The 16492-nt window shown below is 54.6% G+C and overlaps 1 protein-coding gene across 2 annotated transcripts in view; it reads left to right on the forward strand.

The window, feature by feature from the left end:
• OGDH (oxoglutarate dehydrogenase) overlaps nucleotides 1–16492 on the forward strand; it is a 68582-nt gene that overhangs the window by 9108 nt on the left and 42982 nt on the right. For both annotated transcript variants that reach the window (XM_045793555.2, XM_087861226.1), the window contains exons 2-4: nucleotides 3332–3580; nucleotides 14291–14482; nucleotides 16033–16135. In XM_045793555.2, the coding sequence (XP_045649511.1) occupies nucleotides 3359–3580; nucleotides 14291–14482; nucleotides 16033–16135 (517 nt within the window). In that variant the 5' untranslated portion in view covers nucleotides 3332–3358. The remainder of the gene's footprint in view (nucleotides 1–3331; nucleotides 3581–14290; nucleotides 14483–16032; nucleotides 16136–16492) is intronic.

A 16492-nucleotide genomic window follows, 5' to 3' on the forward strand; every position in this document is an offset into this window, starting at 1 on the left:
TCATTTCTCTTGGTTATGTACCTAGGAATGGAATTGCTGAGTCATGCAGTAGCTCTGTCTTTAACTTTCTGAGGACCTGCCACACTGCATTCCTCCACTGCACCAGCTTGTGTTCCCACCAGCAGTGCTCCCATTTCTCCACATCCTCCACAGCACCTATTTTCTCTTTGATCGTATCTAGTCTAGTGGGCATCAAGTGCCCACTTACAGTTTTGATTTGAAGTTCCTGAATGAATAATGATTTTGAACATCTTTTAATGTGTTTGTTGGCCATTTGTGTATCTTCTTTGGAGAAACGTCTACTCGTATCTTGTGGTGGTTGTTTTACTTGGTTATTTTTCTCTTTACTGTTGAATTGTAAGAGGGTTTTTAAATGTATTCTGTATATAATCGTGTGTTTTGTAAGTGTTTTTCCCTATTTTGTGTTAGGGAAACACAAAGGTTTGTGATGACACACAAAGGTTTTTATTTTGATGGGGTCCAGTTTATCTGTTTATTCGTTCATTTAACTAAGAATCCATTACCTGACTCAGGGCCACAAAGATTTACTACATTGTAACTTGAAAATTATAAAACTTCTGAGAGTGTTACAGGGTTTTTTAGCTGTTGTACTTAGGTCTTCGATCCATTTTGAGTTAATTTTCTATATGGTGTGAGATAGGGATCTAATTTCATGTTGTTTTTTGTGGAACTGTGGTTGTCCCACCACCGTTTGTTGAAAGGACTACTTTTTTGGCATCCAAAACCAAACCAAAGTCAGAACACATGGACTTTTTGGATAACCCAAGGTTTTCATGAAAGTGTTTGAACAATTGAATGTCTCTACCAAATGATGCACTTCTTATGGTGACTTGGAATTAGAAAGATGGAATATGGTTCTTCCAAAATCTGGAACGTAAACCCAGTGTCTGCTCAGGTCCATCAGATCGTGGGGATCTTTGGGTGGGGCCATCCACTGAGGAGCAGTCTTTCTGATGAGTCGTGTTAAGGGGAGTTTGACAGTGACTGGGCAGCCCTGAGCTGTGTGGCAGATGCAGTGACCGCAGGCAGCAGCTAGATAACACGGGCTATCTGCAGCGTCGTGTTGGAAGGACTGCTTTTGGCAGAACCGAAGGAATGAGTGGTTTTGTGGTTGTCGGTGTGGTACCTGTGTCACTGGGCCTCACAGCAGCTCAGTAATGACAGTTAGTGGAGGTGAGACTACTGCATCCTGGGAGGAGAGCCCAACGCAGAGACCGTGGCATGGCTCAGGAGGCCCAGATGACAGTGACGCTGGAGGGGAAACATGAGCGTTTTCCTTCGGATCTACGTCCTAAAAAGCAGCGGTGGTGGTTTCTGCCGTCCCTGTGTTGGCAGGCGCTCGGTGGAGAGACGTGTGGTGAGGGTTAGGGAGAGCGGACGTGACGTGGAGCTTGTGACTCCTGAGGTGAAAATAGCACAGGCCGAGATTGCGTTCTGTGCCCACATTCGAAACCCCGCGGCCTGCCTGTCTTGAACCTGTGAGGGGCCGTTTTCATTGGTTGTTTAGTTGGTTTCAGAACACCTGCTCTGCGTCTTCCTTGTGCTGGCCTGTCTTTCCCAAGCAGCAGGGCAGGCCGGCGCTCTCTGCGTCCGAGACCTCGTGTGGATTCTGAGCATAGTTGGGCCAAGAGGAAGAGCTCCTATAAACAGTACCCGGGGTACTTTACCCAACAGTTATTTCTGGGAAATTCTCACCACGATTCAGGGCTTGGACCTCCTTCAGGTAGGTGTGGAGGTGGGTGTGATTCCAGCCAGGGCACCTGCTTCGAGGCACAGGCGTGAGCAAGGCGTTAGGCCAGCACACGTGGCAACCTGAGGCAGAGGGCTGTGGTATGAGCCTTGCTCCACTCCTCTCCTCTCTTTTTCCCTCCCCTCCCTGGGCAGCTAGGATTCTTGGGGAGGGGGAGCAGCACCGTGTCCTTGTCGTGCTGGGTTCTCTGGCATGGTTAGAGTTGGTTCAAGATACTTTGGAACAGTCTCAACTCTTGCACAGTCTGGCAGCTACAGCCGCTTGTTTGTAACACGGCTGTGTTTGATGCAGGTACGTGTTAAATTTAGTAAAATTATGACCATCAAGCACAAGGTCCACTCAGAAGCAAATAAGTGCATGCCCGCCCTCCCCCGCCCCCCCCCCCCCCCCGCAGTCCTTTCCTTCTCACCCTGGCCTCTCCCTGCCTCTCCCTTCCTCTCCAGCCGCTGAAGGGCCAGGCAGAACAGGAAGATGGGCATTGCATCCTGGCCCTGCTGTTAATGGCTCTATGACCTTAGGAACTTTCTTTCAAGAAAGAAACTAAAACTCAGAAAGGCAGTCTGAAAACAGAAGAATTGGTGCCTGCCTTTTAGGGGGTTTGCGGGGTTTGTGAGGAGTCCTAAACGTGTCACAGGGTAGGTAAACATTTCTGTCACAATTGCTGTGTGGGCTTCCCCTTGGAACCTGTTCAGAGCTCAGCCCCAGTCCTGTCAGGCCTCCCCGGGTCCCCGGTGCTTATGAAGTGTGGCCGTGCTCTGTGGGTGGCGTCAGGACCCTCCATGTGGTCCTATCCAGCTCACCCCCTTCTCCCTGTCTTGCGTCAGATAATTCTTGCTCTTCCTCTGTTCCTTCACACTTTTCCCACCTCTCTGTCTTTCCCCCTCCTGATTCTTTGGCTTAGAATACCTCCTCCCCTTCATGGCTAAATCCTTCCTCGAGGCCTGAAAACCGCAGCCTTCCCAAAGCTTCCCTTGGCTGCTCTTTCCTCCCACCTGAAAGGAATGGGCCTTTCCCAGAGTTTTGTTGGCATTTTTGGTGCCACTCGAGTACTCAGTGTTTTCTCTGCAGCGTTTTTTGTTTGTTTGTCTTTTTCTCTTCTGCCTGATGGTAAATTATTTGAGGGTGACCAAAATATTTTTCCAGTTTCTCTGTATGTTCCAGAACACTCCGAGTCCAGTAGGGGCTTAATAGTTTCAGGACAGATTAGAAATGTCTTTCTCATTTGATGGTTAATCCTAATCTAATCCTCATGAAATAATCCTTGCTGCCTTTTCTGTGATTGTCTTACACACCCATAAGCTTAAAGAGCTTCCCACGTGTGGTGTGTCGTTGGCCTCCCATCCCTCCAACGAGACTGCAGCTGCATCCTTGCCTCCATGTCGTGTGGAGCACAGGCCCCCTGCCTAGAAGATGGGTTTAGGTGGGTGCACGTGCTCTGTCATGTCCTCTGCACCCCCGATGTGGCACTCACGGCCATGAGTCTCTGCCAGCCACAGTGTGCACGGGTTTTCCCTGTCTGACAAGATACCCTTTCTAACTTTTCTTCTTTTTTTTGTGCAGACAGTCGTGAGAGACGTCAGGACAAGAATGTTTCACTTAAGGACTTGTGCTGCTAAGTTGAGGCCGTTGACGGCCTCCCAGACTGTGAAGACATTTTCACAAAACAGACCAGCAGCAGCCAGGACGTTGGGGCAGATTCGGTGCTTTACCACCCCCGTTGCTGCTGAGCCCTTCCTCAGCGGGACTAGTTCCAACTATGTGGAAGAAATGTACTATGCTTGGTTGGAAAACCCCAAAAGCGTACACAAGGTAAGGCTCCCAGGAGCGGATGTCTTCGTGTGTTTGGAGTCTTGGCCTGATGTTGGCCGGCCATCCAGGTAAGTGCCTGTGTCCGAGGAGCCTTCTGGAAGGCAGGCCGGCCAGCAGGCGGCGGAAAACCCCACCGAGCGGAGTCCTCTGCATCGGCAGCTTGGTCGTCATCCGGGCCCCACAGTGACCACCTCTCTGGAGGCGTGCTCCCCTCTCGCTTGATGCAGCACACGCTTGAGACCTGCTCCCGGGAACAGAAGACCTGTTGGACCTGCAGGGGTCTGAAGAGGCTCGTGCACCAGTTCCAGGGTCTCCCCAAGAATGCTGTGGGATACAGACGCCGAAGACAGGAGGCAAACAGAAGCGACCACCCCGCAGACTGCTCCTCCATCCCATCTTCCTGAGAAACCCTAAAATCATCGCATGTGAATGCTGTGTAAATGGCATTTTCGATCAGTATACTCCTGTATTTGAAAGTAAAGTCCGTCCGGGCTTCTTTCTAATTCCCCTCTGTTGCCTGTAAGGCATGTCCCCAAGAGCCCCTGTGTGCAAGCGTTTGCTTGATACAGGGCATGCCTGGCAGTCGAGTTTCTTCCTAGCATTCCGTCCGTGATGTTTACGGGTTTTAAGGCTGGGCAGCTGGCCCAGTTGCAGGAACTGGAGGGTGGGTCCCCAAGTTGCAGTCTGTGCCCTGTTTGCAGGCCGTGGGAGGTTCGGAGGAGACGGTACATGTGAGGTGCCCGGGGTCTGCACAGAGGAGTGCCCGTTGGAGGCTAGCCAGCATTAACTGTTGTTTTGGCCTTTTCCTTACTCGTGAATCTTGGGGTCTTGTCATCAAAAGGCAGCCTGCTTCCACTGGGCCCCTGAGAATAAGCTTTACTCTGAAATGTTCATGACATTTAAGGGTGGTTATGTGCGTGTGGCCGCTGGAGCCACTGGCCCTGTTTCATCCTGGTTTGAGCCTCGTTGCTTGGCAAAGGAGGGCATCCGGCTGGGTCCTTCCCCGTTCCCTTGGCAACCTGGAGGCCACGTGGCTCCCTGACCAAGGTGAGACCTGGTTTCCTGTGAGAGTAGATATTTCCCTGACCTGTAAACAAAGGGACCATCCAGAGGTGTCCCACGAAAGTGGCCCTGCCTACAGTTCTGGCTGTCAGACACTCTGAAGACAGGCCCTGTGCTGTGGGCTCTGGACTAAACCTCGCCAGGCCTGTCCCTCGGCCTTCCTCTCCCCAAACATAATCTCTTCATGGAACCAACCACATCTTCTGTTCTCTGGGCTGTTGCAGTGTGTATACTCTGGGCACAGTGACATGTGCCTTTTCACTGTGCAGTGTCCTGACTTCATTCCCAATCCCGGGGAGCACAGCACAGTGACGGCTCCACTGATGGGCCAGGTGCAGCAGGTGCAGCCGGTGCAGCCAGGGGTGGGGGGGGGAGGAGTCCAGGGTGGGGACTGGGTCCTTAGGCTCTGCTGGTCAGAGTGAACACTCACAGAGATGCAGCAGAGCGGGTAGGAGGATCTCAGAAAGGGGCTTGCCAGGTGAATACGAGAATCCACGCAGGTTGGCATCCTTGGGCCAGATTGTACGTGTTGGTTTCTGTTGCAGGGACTCTCCAGAGGGTACCACGTCTTCTAGAGAAGGGGAGGGGCAGGGCAGCGTAAATCGGGGTGCCCCTGTCCACAGTGCCAACCACAGGGAGTCGATTGCCTCTCCAAATTGGGATAGGCCTCCTACCTGACGTGTCTGTGTTTTTTCAGAGATACAATCCAAAGCTTGCACTAGATTCCAGAGGACTCTGTGACTCAGGGAAGTCCTTAGAAATATTGACTTTGCTAAGAACACTTCGTTTGTGCTTGTGTTTTAGAACATATAGTTCAAGCAGAAATGATAAATTAGATTTGAAGATTGAGATCAATTGGCATTCAGATCCCCCACGTGTGTGTTGTTGTGCAGTGTGGGCTCCGTGCCCTGAGGGCTGGTCCTGTGCTCTCTCTCCTCTGTTGGCACAGAACTTGTTCATATCCAGCAGAAACAGAACAATTTTAGAATCTCCCCTCCCTGCCCTGTTACACTCAGCTTTCCAATTATTTTTTTAACTCTTTATGATATTTTCAAACAAACAGTAGAGAATAAAACGAGCCACTGCAAGGAGACCCACGTCCAGCTTCAACAGCACTCCACAGTTTGCCAGTTTCTTTTTTTTTTTTTTTTTTTAAGATTTTATTTATTTATTTGACAGAGACAGCCAGCGAGAGAGGGAACACAAGCAGGGGGAGTGGGAGAGGAAGAAGCAGGCTCCTAGCAGAGGAGCCTGATGTGGGGCTCGATCCCAGAACGCTGGGATCACGCCCTGAGCCGAAGGCAGACGCTTAACCGCTGTGCCACCCAGGCACCCCTGCCAGTTTCTTTTTTTTTTTTTTTTTTTTTTTAAAGATTTTATTTATTTATCTGACAGAGACAGCCAGCGAGAGAGGGAACACAAGCAGAGGGAGTGGGAGAGGAAGAAGCAGGCTCCCAGTAGAGGAGCCTGATGTGGGGCTCGATCCCATAACGCCAGGATCACACCCTGAGCCGAAGGCAGACGCTTAACCGCTGTGCCACCCAGGCGCCCCATCCCTGCCAGTTTCTAAAACCTCTTCCTGCCCCACTCTTTTTTGCTTGTTGGTTTCACTTGGGTGGGGGCTCAGGGGAGCGTTTGAAGCAAATCCAGACCTGCGTCATTTCGGCACAACTCTCACTAACGGGAATGTTGTCTTCACCACACCTAACACAGTTCACAGATAACTCTCCAGCGTCTACTTCTCAGCCTTAGCCAGCTGTGCCTCTCTTAAAGAGTATGTGCCTGAAAGGCAGATGCCTAACCGACAGAGCCACCCAGGCGCCCCGTGTGTGCCTGTTTTTAAAGAACGCTTATATTTCTAAGTGTTTCCTTGTGAACGTTGCGGTGATGTACGTGAGCAATTCTGAGCTGGAGCCCCTCGTGCTCCTGGTGCCCGGGCAGGTGGCTGGCCCCGACTGCACCCCCTCCCTGTCGTCACCTCCAGTCTAAACGCCTTGTCAAGCACAGCCCACTGCTGGACCCCATTAGGAAATCTCAACGGAGGCCTATTGTGTCAGCACGTGAAGCCTCCCTCATCAGGGTCTCAGGCGTGTTGGGGATAAGTCAGATGGCAGCATCTTATTTTTATTTAAATCTTAGAAACACTTAGAATGAAAGCTAGATTGCCCCGTCAGTATTTAAGACAAGCAGGTATTGGGCACTACTGGGCCCCTATCGGGCCCCATTTGTGTGCAGTGGCACACGCCCCCCCCCCCAACAGGCGGAGCTGTGGTGTCAACCCCACCAGGGAGGACCCTGGCTTGCTCCCAGTGCTGGAGCTGGAGGGAGGGCCTTCTCTGCCTGTGGCCGTCCTCAGAGCCTCAAAGCTTGCTTCCCCTGCCAGGCCTTCTTAGTGGCCTTAGCCCACTTCCGAAATATTGTCTTCCTCTTCCTGTTAACCACACCCATTTCTTACACCATCTGGGGGGCCACTCCAAGCGTAGTGACAGCTCTGGTCCCCCATGGTCACTGCATCCAAGGGGGAGTCTTCAGACTCAGTCCCACCTCCTGGGGCCTGGGCCATTCTGCCTCTTCCTTCCGTTCTCGTGAGACACAATCCTGTCGTTTTGTGTAAGGGAGCCAGACAAGCAGAGAAAAAAACACATCATCCCCAATTCATGGTGACATGTGCCTTTTCACTGTGCAGTTTTGAAACCACCCTGGCTGTACTCGGAGAACTCTGCAGGCCTTAGCGGACAGACACATGTGTAGTGTAGGTCTGTGGGGTACTTTGTGGGATTTCGGTGATGGAGGCTGTGAAGCGGCGGTGACACTCGGCTTCCGACATCAGAAGGTATCTCAACCACGGTGATTTGTGTATGGAATCACCCAGTAGGCGGAGTACCTTCCCGAATGTCAGCACGGTATCTCCAGGGGGCTTCACTTGCAGGTTTAGATGTGAGATAGGGTTCACATGTCTGAAGGGTGCAGGAAACAGGAGGCGGTTTGCAGCCCATGGCTGTCCAGTCTGAGTGCGGTGGTGCGGGGCTGCGGAAGACGTGCTGGTGCAGGGTCCTTGTGTGCACGGGCCTGGGCACCACCTCTCAGCCCTGGGGCCGCGTGTCTGCCTCTCCTGGAGGGGGCTGTGATGAGCCAAACCCTGAGCCGTCCGAAGGTCTGCAGGCTCTTGGCCCAAGGTGCCGCCCTCGGGGCTTGGAAAGGAGGCCTCTCCTCTATGTGGTCATGACTCCCGGACTCGGATTCTCTTGGAAGCTGTTGGGGGGTGTGCTGCAGGCGTAGGAGGACCTGAGGCCACCAGACGGGTCCTCTCTGTCACGGTCTAAAGGGGTCCCAGCCTCCATCTCGAGCAGAGGCCGGGGAGCGGCGGTCACGGTCAGCAGATTGCACAGGGCAGAGCTGAAGCAGCGTTCTTTGCTCGTCTTGGGGGGTGGTTGAGGTTCTGCTCCCACGCCGTCACAGAGGAAAGGTAGCTGAGGTCGTCTGCAGACATGACCTCACCGGTGCTGTGCTTTCAGCATGACCGTGTGGCTCTGACTGAGCATGTATTTTCTCGGTTTCTGTGACGGAGGGGTACCCAGGTAGAACCTCCAGTTTTAACTGCTTGCAGTATAAACAGCTCCATGGCACAAAGTCAGGCAGACCCGAATCCCAGGGCACTGCCAGTCCCTGCCTCCCAGACGTGTGCTGGGCCGGGCGCGGCCTTGCCAGTGGATGGAAGGGTCAGAGCCTCACAGTGGGACCTTGGGGTGGGCACACACGGTGTTTTGAGGGAAGGCTGGGTCCCAGCAGTTGGCACGAAGAGGGCACTTCGGGCGGGTGTGGGGACCGTCCAGTGCAGCCTTTTCATGCACAGCAGGGATACAAGACACATGGCCACATGCCGTGGCTGGGCCACAGGACACAGTAACCTGAATGCATAGGGCACGGTGCAGAGCTTTCAGCACACCTTCTAAACTGGAGGAGCCCGTGTGCGGGGGGCTGGGGAGGACGGAGCCTCAGAGCAGCACCCGGCAGCCGGCCAGCCTCCCGCAACCACCCTTACCCTTAGGTTCAGGAGCCGCTGCCTGTCCATCTGTTTGGCTGAATTAGCCTGGAGCCACCAAACCCTTGCTCAGGATGGCCACTGGCTACTTAACTGCCCTGACTTTCGTGCAGGCAGCACTTAAGAAGCACTGTTAATACAGGACCTTAATAATGTGGCTGTCCGTCAAGGCACTGGGGTCCGACCCAGACCCGCAGTTCATCAACCTCGGGCTGGCCTCTGTGCCCAGGGTTTGGTCAAGTCCAGAGGCTTCTTACCCACTCCCCAGGCTGGTTTGACGTCAGGGTACTTGGCAGGGCACCGGCAGAGGGCGGTGGTGGCGTCGGGTGACATGTGCCAGAGCGAGGTGCGTCCTGCGGGCGGGTAGGCCTAAGGCGGAGCAGCATCTGAAAGGGACTTTGAACAGGAGGAAAACGGGCTGGTCAGCCCAGGACCAGCGGCGTGGAATTGGGCGGCTAGAGTACACGGTAACCCCACGGTTGAGTGTTGATCCTCAGTTTCTGGAACAAATCCAAATATCCTGTGGCTGCTTTTCAAAGTGTGAGAAGGTGTGCCAGTACAGGGGTGACTCCCTCTGCAGGCCAGGTTCTGGTGAGCACACACGCGCAGCTGAAGCGGCTTCTCTGGCCCCATCCAGACCCTGGGAGGCAGACTCGCCACCGCCATGCACTCGCTGTGCGTCGGGCCCTTAGGTCACACACTCGCGCTGGCCGCCATGTCTGACACACCCTGGGGGGCTTTCCAGGCAGGTGAAAGGGGTGGCGTGTTTGCCGCCCCTCCGACACTGAAGCACTCCATGAACGGTCTCTGATGGGAACTCCGTGGCCAGGAACTTGGCCCTGAGGTGCCGGTGATCTGCTGACAGTAGGTAGTTGAGGACAGAGTCCACTTGCCTCACTGACTGCTCACACCTATGTGCCCTGGTGAGCAGTGCCGCACTCACCAGCGTCAGCAGCTTTTCCGGGTGAGGTGGAGCCTCTGGATTCTCGAGGCCGCAGGTGTCAACAGCTGGCACCCCACCTACCACCGCACCTGACGCCCTGGTGACACCATACCTAGCACTACAGCTGACTTGTCAGGCTGTTCACCCTGTGGAGGAGTCTGAACTTGTCTGAGTTTGACTCAAGTGTGTTGAGCACCTGCTGTGTGCAAAGCCTGGAGTAGCTTCCTTAAGGTGTGCACAGCCTTCAAAGGGCTTCCTCTGCTTAGGGCAGAGAGGGTGTGTGATGGCTGGGAGAGTCCGTCGTCGTTACAGGAGGTCTGGGAGGTTGGTGGGGGCTTGGGGGTGATGGCTTTTGGAACAGAGTTTCATAAGTTATAGGTGAATGCTTTCGTTGATCTAAAATTGAAAGTAAGAATTTTGGTGTCGTTTCGACCAGAATACTGTACTTACTTATACTCAAAACCTACCACGTTTTGGTAAGGTCCATTTTGGCAACAAGTGAGGGTCTCAGCCCCACTCGTGGGAGGGGGGTGGCAGCCCACACCTCCGCTGATGGCTGTCCCCTCTTCCCGCGTGGCCTGTGGCCTGGCTTCTGCCGACTCTCCAGTTTTGTCTCTACTGGGTCACCCTGTCCCACAGGGCTCATGGCACTGGCTGCCCCCGAAGTGCCGTCTTCTTCCACCGCCACCCCTGTGCCTGCTCTGAATTCCCACGCTCACTCATGTTCCTGCCATTCCTGAGAGAGGGGCTCTTTGTGGTCGTTCGCCTGTCCCTAAACCTGAAAACGGCCTGTGCAGAGGCAGCCTCAGTGGGTGTCCGTGGGATTGAACTCGTGAGTGACAGTGCTCACACCTTGTCACGGAACACTACCTGCGTACGACCTGTGTGCCTTTGGGAATACCGTTCTGCCAGGAACGTCACCGGAAGCCTCCTGTCTTGCTGGGTGGAGGAGCTGGCCTCCCAGGGGCAGGTGCCTTCTCTGGTCCTCCCTGCAGGCAACCACTGCCTCTCCAGCGGTGGATAGAGGACAGAGTGTCTGTCAGTGGCCACTGGTAGGTTCAGGGGCAGGCAGGGGGAGAGAGAGTTTCCTCGGTGGGTTAGTTGTGCACCAGAGGCAGATGAAGAGGTTGGAGGCTGGGGCATTGGTGACGGGGTGTCTGGACCCTCGGTGTGAGTCTGTGGTGGCTGGTGGCTTATGTCGCACTTGGAGGAGGCGATGAGCTCATGGCCGTGTGGCAGGGTTGGGACTCCCGCCTGGCTCCATCTGACACAGAAAGCCACCCTCTGGCCCGGGTACCGTAGCCCGAGACAACAGCCAGGGTCCACTGTGCCTTGTTGGTTGTGGGTGTTCCAGAGACTTCTCCAGAGGCACTGTTAGAGTCCGTGCTGTGAAATCACCCCCACCCTCACCGGTCCCTGGGCTTCCTCCCTTTCACTTCTGCTTTGTTGCCACAGTTAATGCTGGAGGCACAGGTCACCACACCATAGGGCTGGGGTGTCCAGACAAGAGGAAGGAGTTTGGCTCCGAGAGGAACGTGAATGTGGCGCATGCGTGCGCACACACACAGGGTTTTTCTCACTCAGTAAGAAGCCTGGGGCCACTTGCCTCAATGGCACGACAGCCTCACACCGCCAGGCTCGAGCAGATGGGCAGGGGCAGGCATCCTCTTCTGGAAGCTTCCTCCTCACAGAGGGGAGGGGCCCCCCAACCGGCTGCTGCAGCCTCACGGCCACCTCTTCACGGAGTGTGGCATCCAGTGAGCGCACAGGTCTATAAAACCTCCTGCCGAGGTGTGTACCAGCAAGGGCTGTGCTCCTCAGACAGGAAGCCCTCTCTAGGAGGGGACGAGGCCCAGTATTCAGGGTCCAGGGATGAGAGAGAGAGAGGCCGCTTGGGGAGCGGAAACTATTGGATGGGGTAGTGAGGCCTGCAGCCAAAACATGACCTCTGCTTGCAGAGACTTTTTTCGGTCAGCTTTTGTGAGGTCTGACTGACATTGAAACGTGCCCGTTTTAAGTTGCAGGGCGCTGGGTGTGCAAGTCACTGGACTCCACTTGCAGAGGTCCGCGTGTGAAAGCGTCCCCCGTCTCGGTGGAAGGGGGCTCGCTGCTGCTGTGGGGGCAGCTCACCGGAGCGCAGGTGCCCAGCCCCACTGTGTGTGGGGGTGAGCGACGGGGGAGGCGGGCGCTGCATTGCTGCCCTGGTCCTCCTGCTGACCCCCCCTTTCTGCAGGACTGGCGTGAACCAGTTTCTTCTGAGCGCCTCCAGCACCAGCAGGGCTTGCGGCTGTGCATTTGTCCTCAGCCAATTAGAAATCACCTGGAGTTTTATTCCTAGCACAAAAGAAGGTCAGAGGGAGGAGGCCTGATGGTGGTGATCGACACCCCGCCCCCCTTCACAGGCTGGCCTGGACAGGGCCCCTGCAGCTTTTGTCTCCTGGTTGTGCCCACCGCGTCTGCGGGAGAGGCCTTTCATTTCTGCGTTTCCTTGGCAGGGTGGGCTGGTGAGCGATGCTGTTTATGTGACGGCTGCCCGCTGACCCATGTCCCTGTGGCCGTCCCGTGGCGTGGCTGTCCTGGCACTCAGGGTGGCATACTCTTGCCTTTTGCCTCGCTGCCGCCTCAGAGGGGCTCCTTCTGGGCCAAGCCCTCGGTCACTGGAGGCCTGGACAGAGGCCTGGGAGAGCCCAGGACCAGAGCCACTCCCCAGATGCAGGGGCTCACTGAGACATTCTGACAAATGTCCCCAAAGTCAGAAGTATGGGGGGGGGGGCTGTGTCCAGTGTGTTAGCTGTTTGTGTCCTTGTAGTGAGCCAGGTGGGAGCAGGGAGGCAGCCTTACCTTCCCTTAGGAGTCGACACCCAGGTGGCCTCTTTCCCTCCAGAGACAAGGGCAGCTGCCTTCCCTTGTGGACACGCTGCCTTTCACCCGTGTCAGAGGCACACCAGAGTGTTGGTGGCAGTAGTTTGACGGGAGGGGTGAAGAGATGGCCCTGGGCCCCCGAGTCCTGGATTGCAGAGGGTGCCCCCGCTGTCCAGTTTTGTGGCACAAGGGGCTTTTCATCGGCATTAAGGCAGGTGCCAGGAGAGAGCCCCGCATCCTATCTACCGTCAGCTGACACACTGAAAATTAACCAGAGAGGTAAAAACAGTAAAACCTGGACTAATGAGCTAAAACGTTTTAAAATTGTTATTGAGACACAGAATCATGTGAAGTGTACAACTCAGTGTTGGACGATCATCCTGCTAACGTGATTTTTAAAAATTACCTTTTCTGAATACAAAAGAAATGCATTCTTATCGTAGAATGATTTAAACGTTCTGCAAAGTTCCCTCCAAAGCAGTTGTAAGGAGAGGCCAGACTGCCCCACGTGAGGCAGTGCTCCAGGCCTTTGCCGGTGACAAGCTTGTGACCAGTCGCTCAGGGGCCCCGAACAGCCCTGAATGGTGCCTGCCTGAGAAAGCCAGAAGACCGTGAGGACCGACACCATGGCATCAGTCCACATACGGACCACCCGTGCGATGCCCGCCGAGTCCCGGCCGAGCTCCTCTGGATGGCATCCCGGTAGTTCTTCCTGCGATGGCGAGCGCAAAAGTCCAACGATGTTTGTCCTGAATCTAAATCAGCTTACTGACGGAAGAACCTCAGACAGCGAGGAAAGACAACAAACATTTTCGTCTATCTGAACCTGCTGGTTTTCAGTAATGTTCTTCTTTGCAGAGGAATGTTATTAAGCCTTCCTCTCTATGAGCTCAGCAGTATTTTTTTTGAAACCTCATATCTTTGCATGAGATGATAAACTATTAAAGTTCACGGTATCTCCGTAAATTGTAAATTGAATCTTCCAAGCACGGAATACTGAGAACAGAAGGACGGAAGGAAACGAGATCATTCATGTTAGCACAGAGGAAATATGGAGCAGCGGTAACGCCAGTGAGGTTCTCCATGGGTCAGAGCTGAGATCCCAAGTTCTGTCTCTGAGCATGCACCTGCCGTGGCTCTTTAGTGGCCCTCCTGAATTATGGACAAGGCTGTTTCTCCAGCGGTCAGTGAGGGAGCATGGCAGGCTTGCAGATATGAGCCTTGGGCCCCTTACAGGGGCCCCGATTCCATCTCGCTCCTGGGAACACAAGCATGAGCAAGGTCAGCCCGGACCCCCCAAGACTATGCCTAGCCTCTGAGTCTAGAGAGACACTTGGAATGCTCAGTCCCCCTCAGGTGGTCCCGTTGGGGCAGCTGCAGACCTACAGACAAGGGCCAGGAGCTCTGGTCTTCCAGATGACTGGGCTGGGGCCAGATGGGGTGGGAAGGCCTCTGTTCACCTGCCTCCCGGGCCTCCCACCATGGAAGCGGTTGGCATGCTACTGGAGTGCAGCAGAGCTGCATGACCTTGGGCCTTTGGGGTTTTGATGGAAGGGCAGCCTCACGTCATCTGCGTCTTAGGGGTGGGGGGTAAGAGGGGGCATCCCGAGGGAATAATGGAAGCAGGGCCCCACCTTTCAGGGGTGGAATTGGGCTGTCCAGCGTAGGAGCAAGTCAGCCGAACCAGCCTGTGGTGGGTGAATATAACTGGGACGTGACTTGCCTGCCAGAACACTGCTAAAAATGAGTCCTACGTTCTGGGTGAGCCATGGGGTAATGCGAGTTCCTTCTTTGTCTTTAGTCATGGGACATTTTTTTCCGAAACACCAATGCCGGAGCGCCGCCGGGCACCGCCTACCAGAGCCCGCTCCCCCTGAGCCCGGGCTCCCTGTCTGCCATGGCACGAGCACAGCCCCTGGTGGCCGCACAGCCCAACGTGGACAAGCTGGTGGAGGACCACTTGGCAGTGCAGTCTCTCATCAGAGCCTACCAGGTAAGGCCACACCTGCTGGCCGGCAGCACATCAATGACAGAGGGCCCCCCAAGTGATGTGTCATGTAACCAGGAGCCTGGCAAAAACAAAATATGCCAGGAGCAAAGGAGCCGGGTCTGACCCAGTCTGACCCTGCTTGAGCATGTCCTTGCTGCTTGGAGCACCTGACCTATAAGTAGCTCCTGTTTCTTTCCATAAGTTGACAAGAAAAACTCAGGGGCAGGGAAAAACAGTCCTTGCTGGGGTGTTGAGGGGGCTGCTGATCACCTGGAGGGAGCAGTGACCGGAAGGGGTGCGCCCCCCCTTCTCAGTCGCCAGCACCCATGTACGACAAGAGGAAATGAACCCGTAGAGTTTGGGACAGAAGCAGAGCCCCCGGGTGCGTGAGAGGCGGGTGAGGGGCAGGGCGGTCTCCAGGAGCCTCCCAGTTAGCTGTCCACGCTGTCAGAGGCTGTTAGGCAGGACACGTGGGTTTCCTCCAACCTTTCTCCACGTGGCAGGGAAGAAAGAGTCCAGAATTCAGATCCAAACACCTGAGAGTAGATCTGAGGACAAGAGGAGAAATCAGGCCTGGGGCTGGGGTGTCCCTTCTGGGATCCCTGGGCTCCCCTGCCACCACCTCTTCCGTGGATCACATGGAGGTCTCATCTCTCCTGGGCATATTTCCAAGAGATGCCACGGGTTGGGGCAGGTGGCATGGGGCAGGGCAATGGGTGTGGACAGATGCTCCGAGCCATGTGGCCGGCATGGCCGTGTGCTCTGGAGTGTTGTTCCGTGGGCACATCTGGAGGAAGGAGGTGCATCTGATGCTTCTGACCGTTGCCTGCCTCCTGCAGCCTCGTAACATCACACGGTCCCAGGTTCCCGTCCTCAGCCACCCCTTCTCAAGCTGCTAGCAAACAGTCGTGGGTCAAATAGCCAAGACTTGAAGTTGGGAGGAATTTTCTTCCTCCTTTTGCTTCTTAGGCAGTTCAGATCAGATGCCGAAGCCCCTGCGCCCCTCAGCAGGGCCCGCGCTCCCCAAGCCAACACCTGTGCTCCCCTCCTTGGGGGCACTGACATGCTGAGCGGCACGGCCCCACGCGGGCATCAGCCCCCCAGCGTGTCCCACTTCGTTTATCCAAGGAAACGGCAAGGATCCCCAGAACTGCCAAGTTTACTGTGACCTGAGTTTATCTCTTTTACAAGCACAAGAGTGCTTTCACTATAAAATATTTGAAGGCTTTTTTTTTTTTTTTTTAATAATTTTGTTACTTTGGGTTCAGGTTTGACCAAGTGTAACTTTTCCCCCCCCACAGCCTGCGGGTCCTGCTTAATGACTGCTTGTGTTATTGCTTCCAGGTCAGGGGTCACCACATTGCAAAACTTGATCCTCTCGGAATTAGTTGTGTAAATTTTGATGATGCTCCGGTAACTGTTTCTTCAAACGTGGGTGAGAATTAATCTGTAAACGCTAATTTTAATGTAATTTTACTTTTTTTTACCCCTTCCCTCTTTTTTTTCTCCTGTCCTTTTGTGTGTGTCCCCCTCCCTCGCTGGCCCGTCCGTAGATACGAGGGCACCATGTAGCGCAGCTGGACCCCCTGGGGATTTTGGACGCCGATCTGGACTCGTCCGTGCCCGCTGACATTATCTCCTCCACAGACAAACTTGGTGAGGGTCTGGGAGCGGCCAGCGCTGTGCTGCTTAGCTGCTCTGCGTCACAGCTGTGACGGCCAGGACGTCCTCAGACGGAAGGGAGAGGCTCTTAAGTTTCCTTCGTTTTGATCACTTGAAATTTAGTGTGTTTGGGGCAAGTTACTTTTATCCCAGCTTCTTAGCCAGACTCTGTCTATGAGCTCAATTGTCTAAGTCTCCAAATTGGAGAGTAAAATTTGGGTCAGACAAGGTTTGTGGCACCGAGGAAAAGATGACCTTCCAGACAGGCGGGTCACATGACATTCCAGAGGTCGGCTCTGCTGGCTTGGGTTGCAAATCCCGGTGCAGCACAGCCTCCACCCGACGCGGCCT

This window comes from Ursus americanus, chromosome 3 (genome assembly GCF_024610735.1).
Source record: "Ursus americanus isolate L20-20 chromosome 3, mUrsAme1.1.p, whole genome shotgun sequence".
Taxonomy (NCBI): Eukaryota; Metazoa; Chordata; class Mammalia; order Carnivora; family Ursidae; genus Ursus; species Ursus americanus.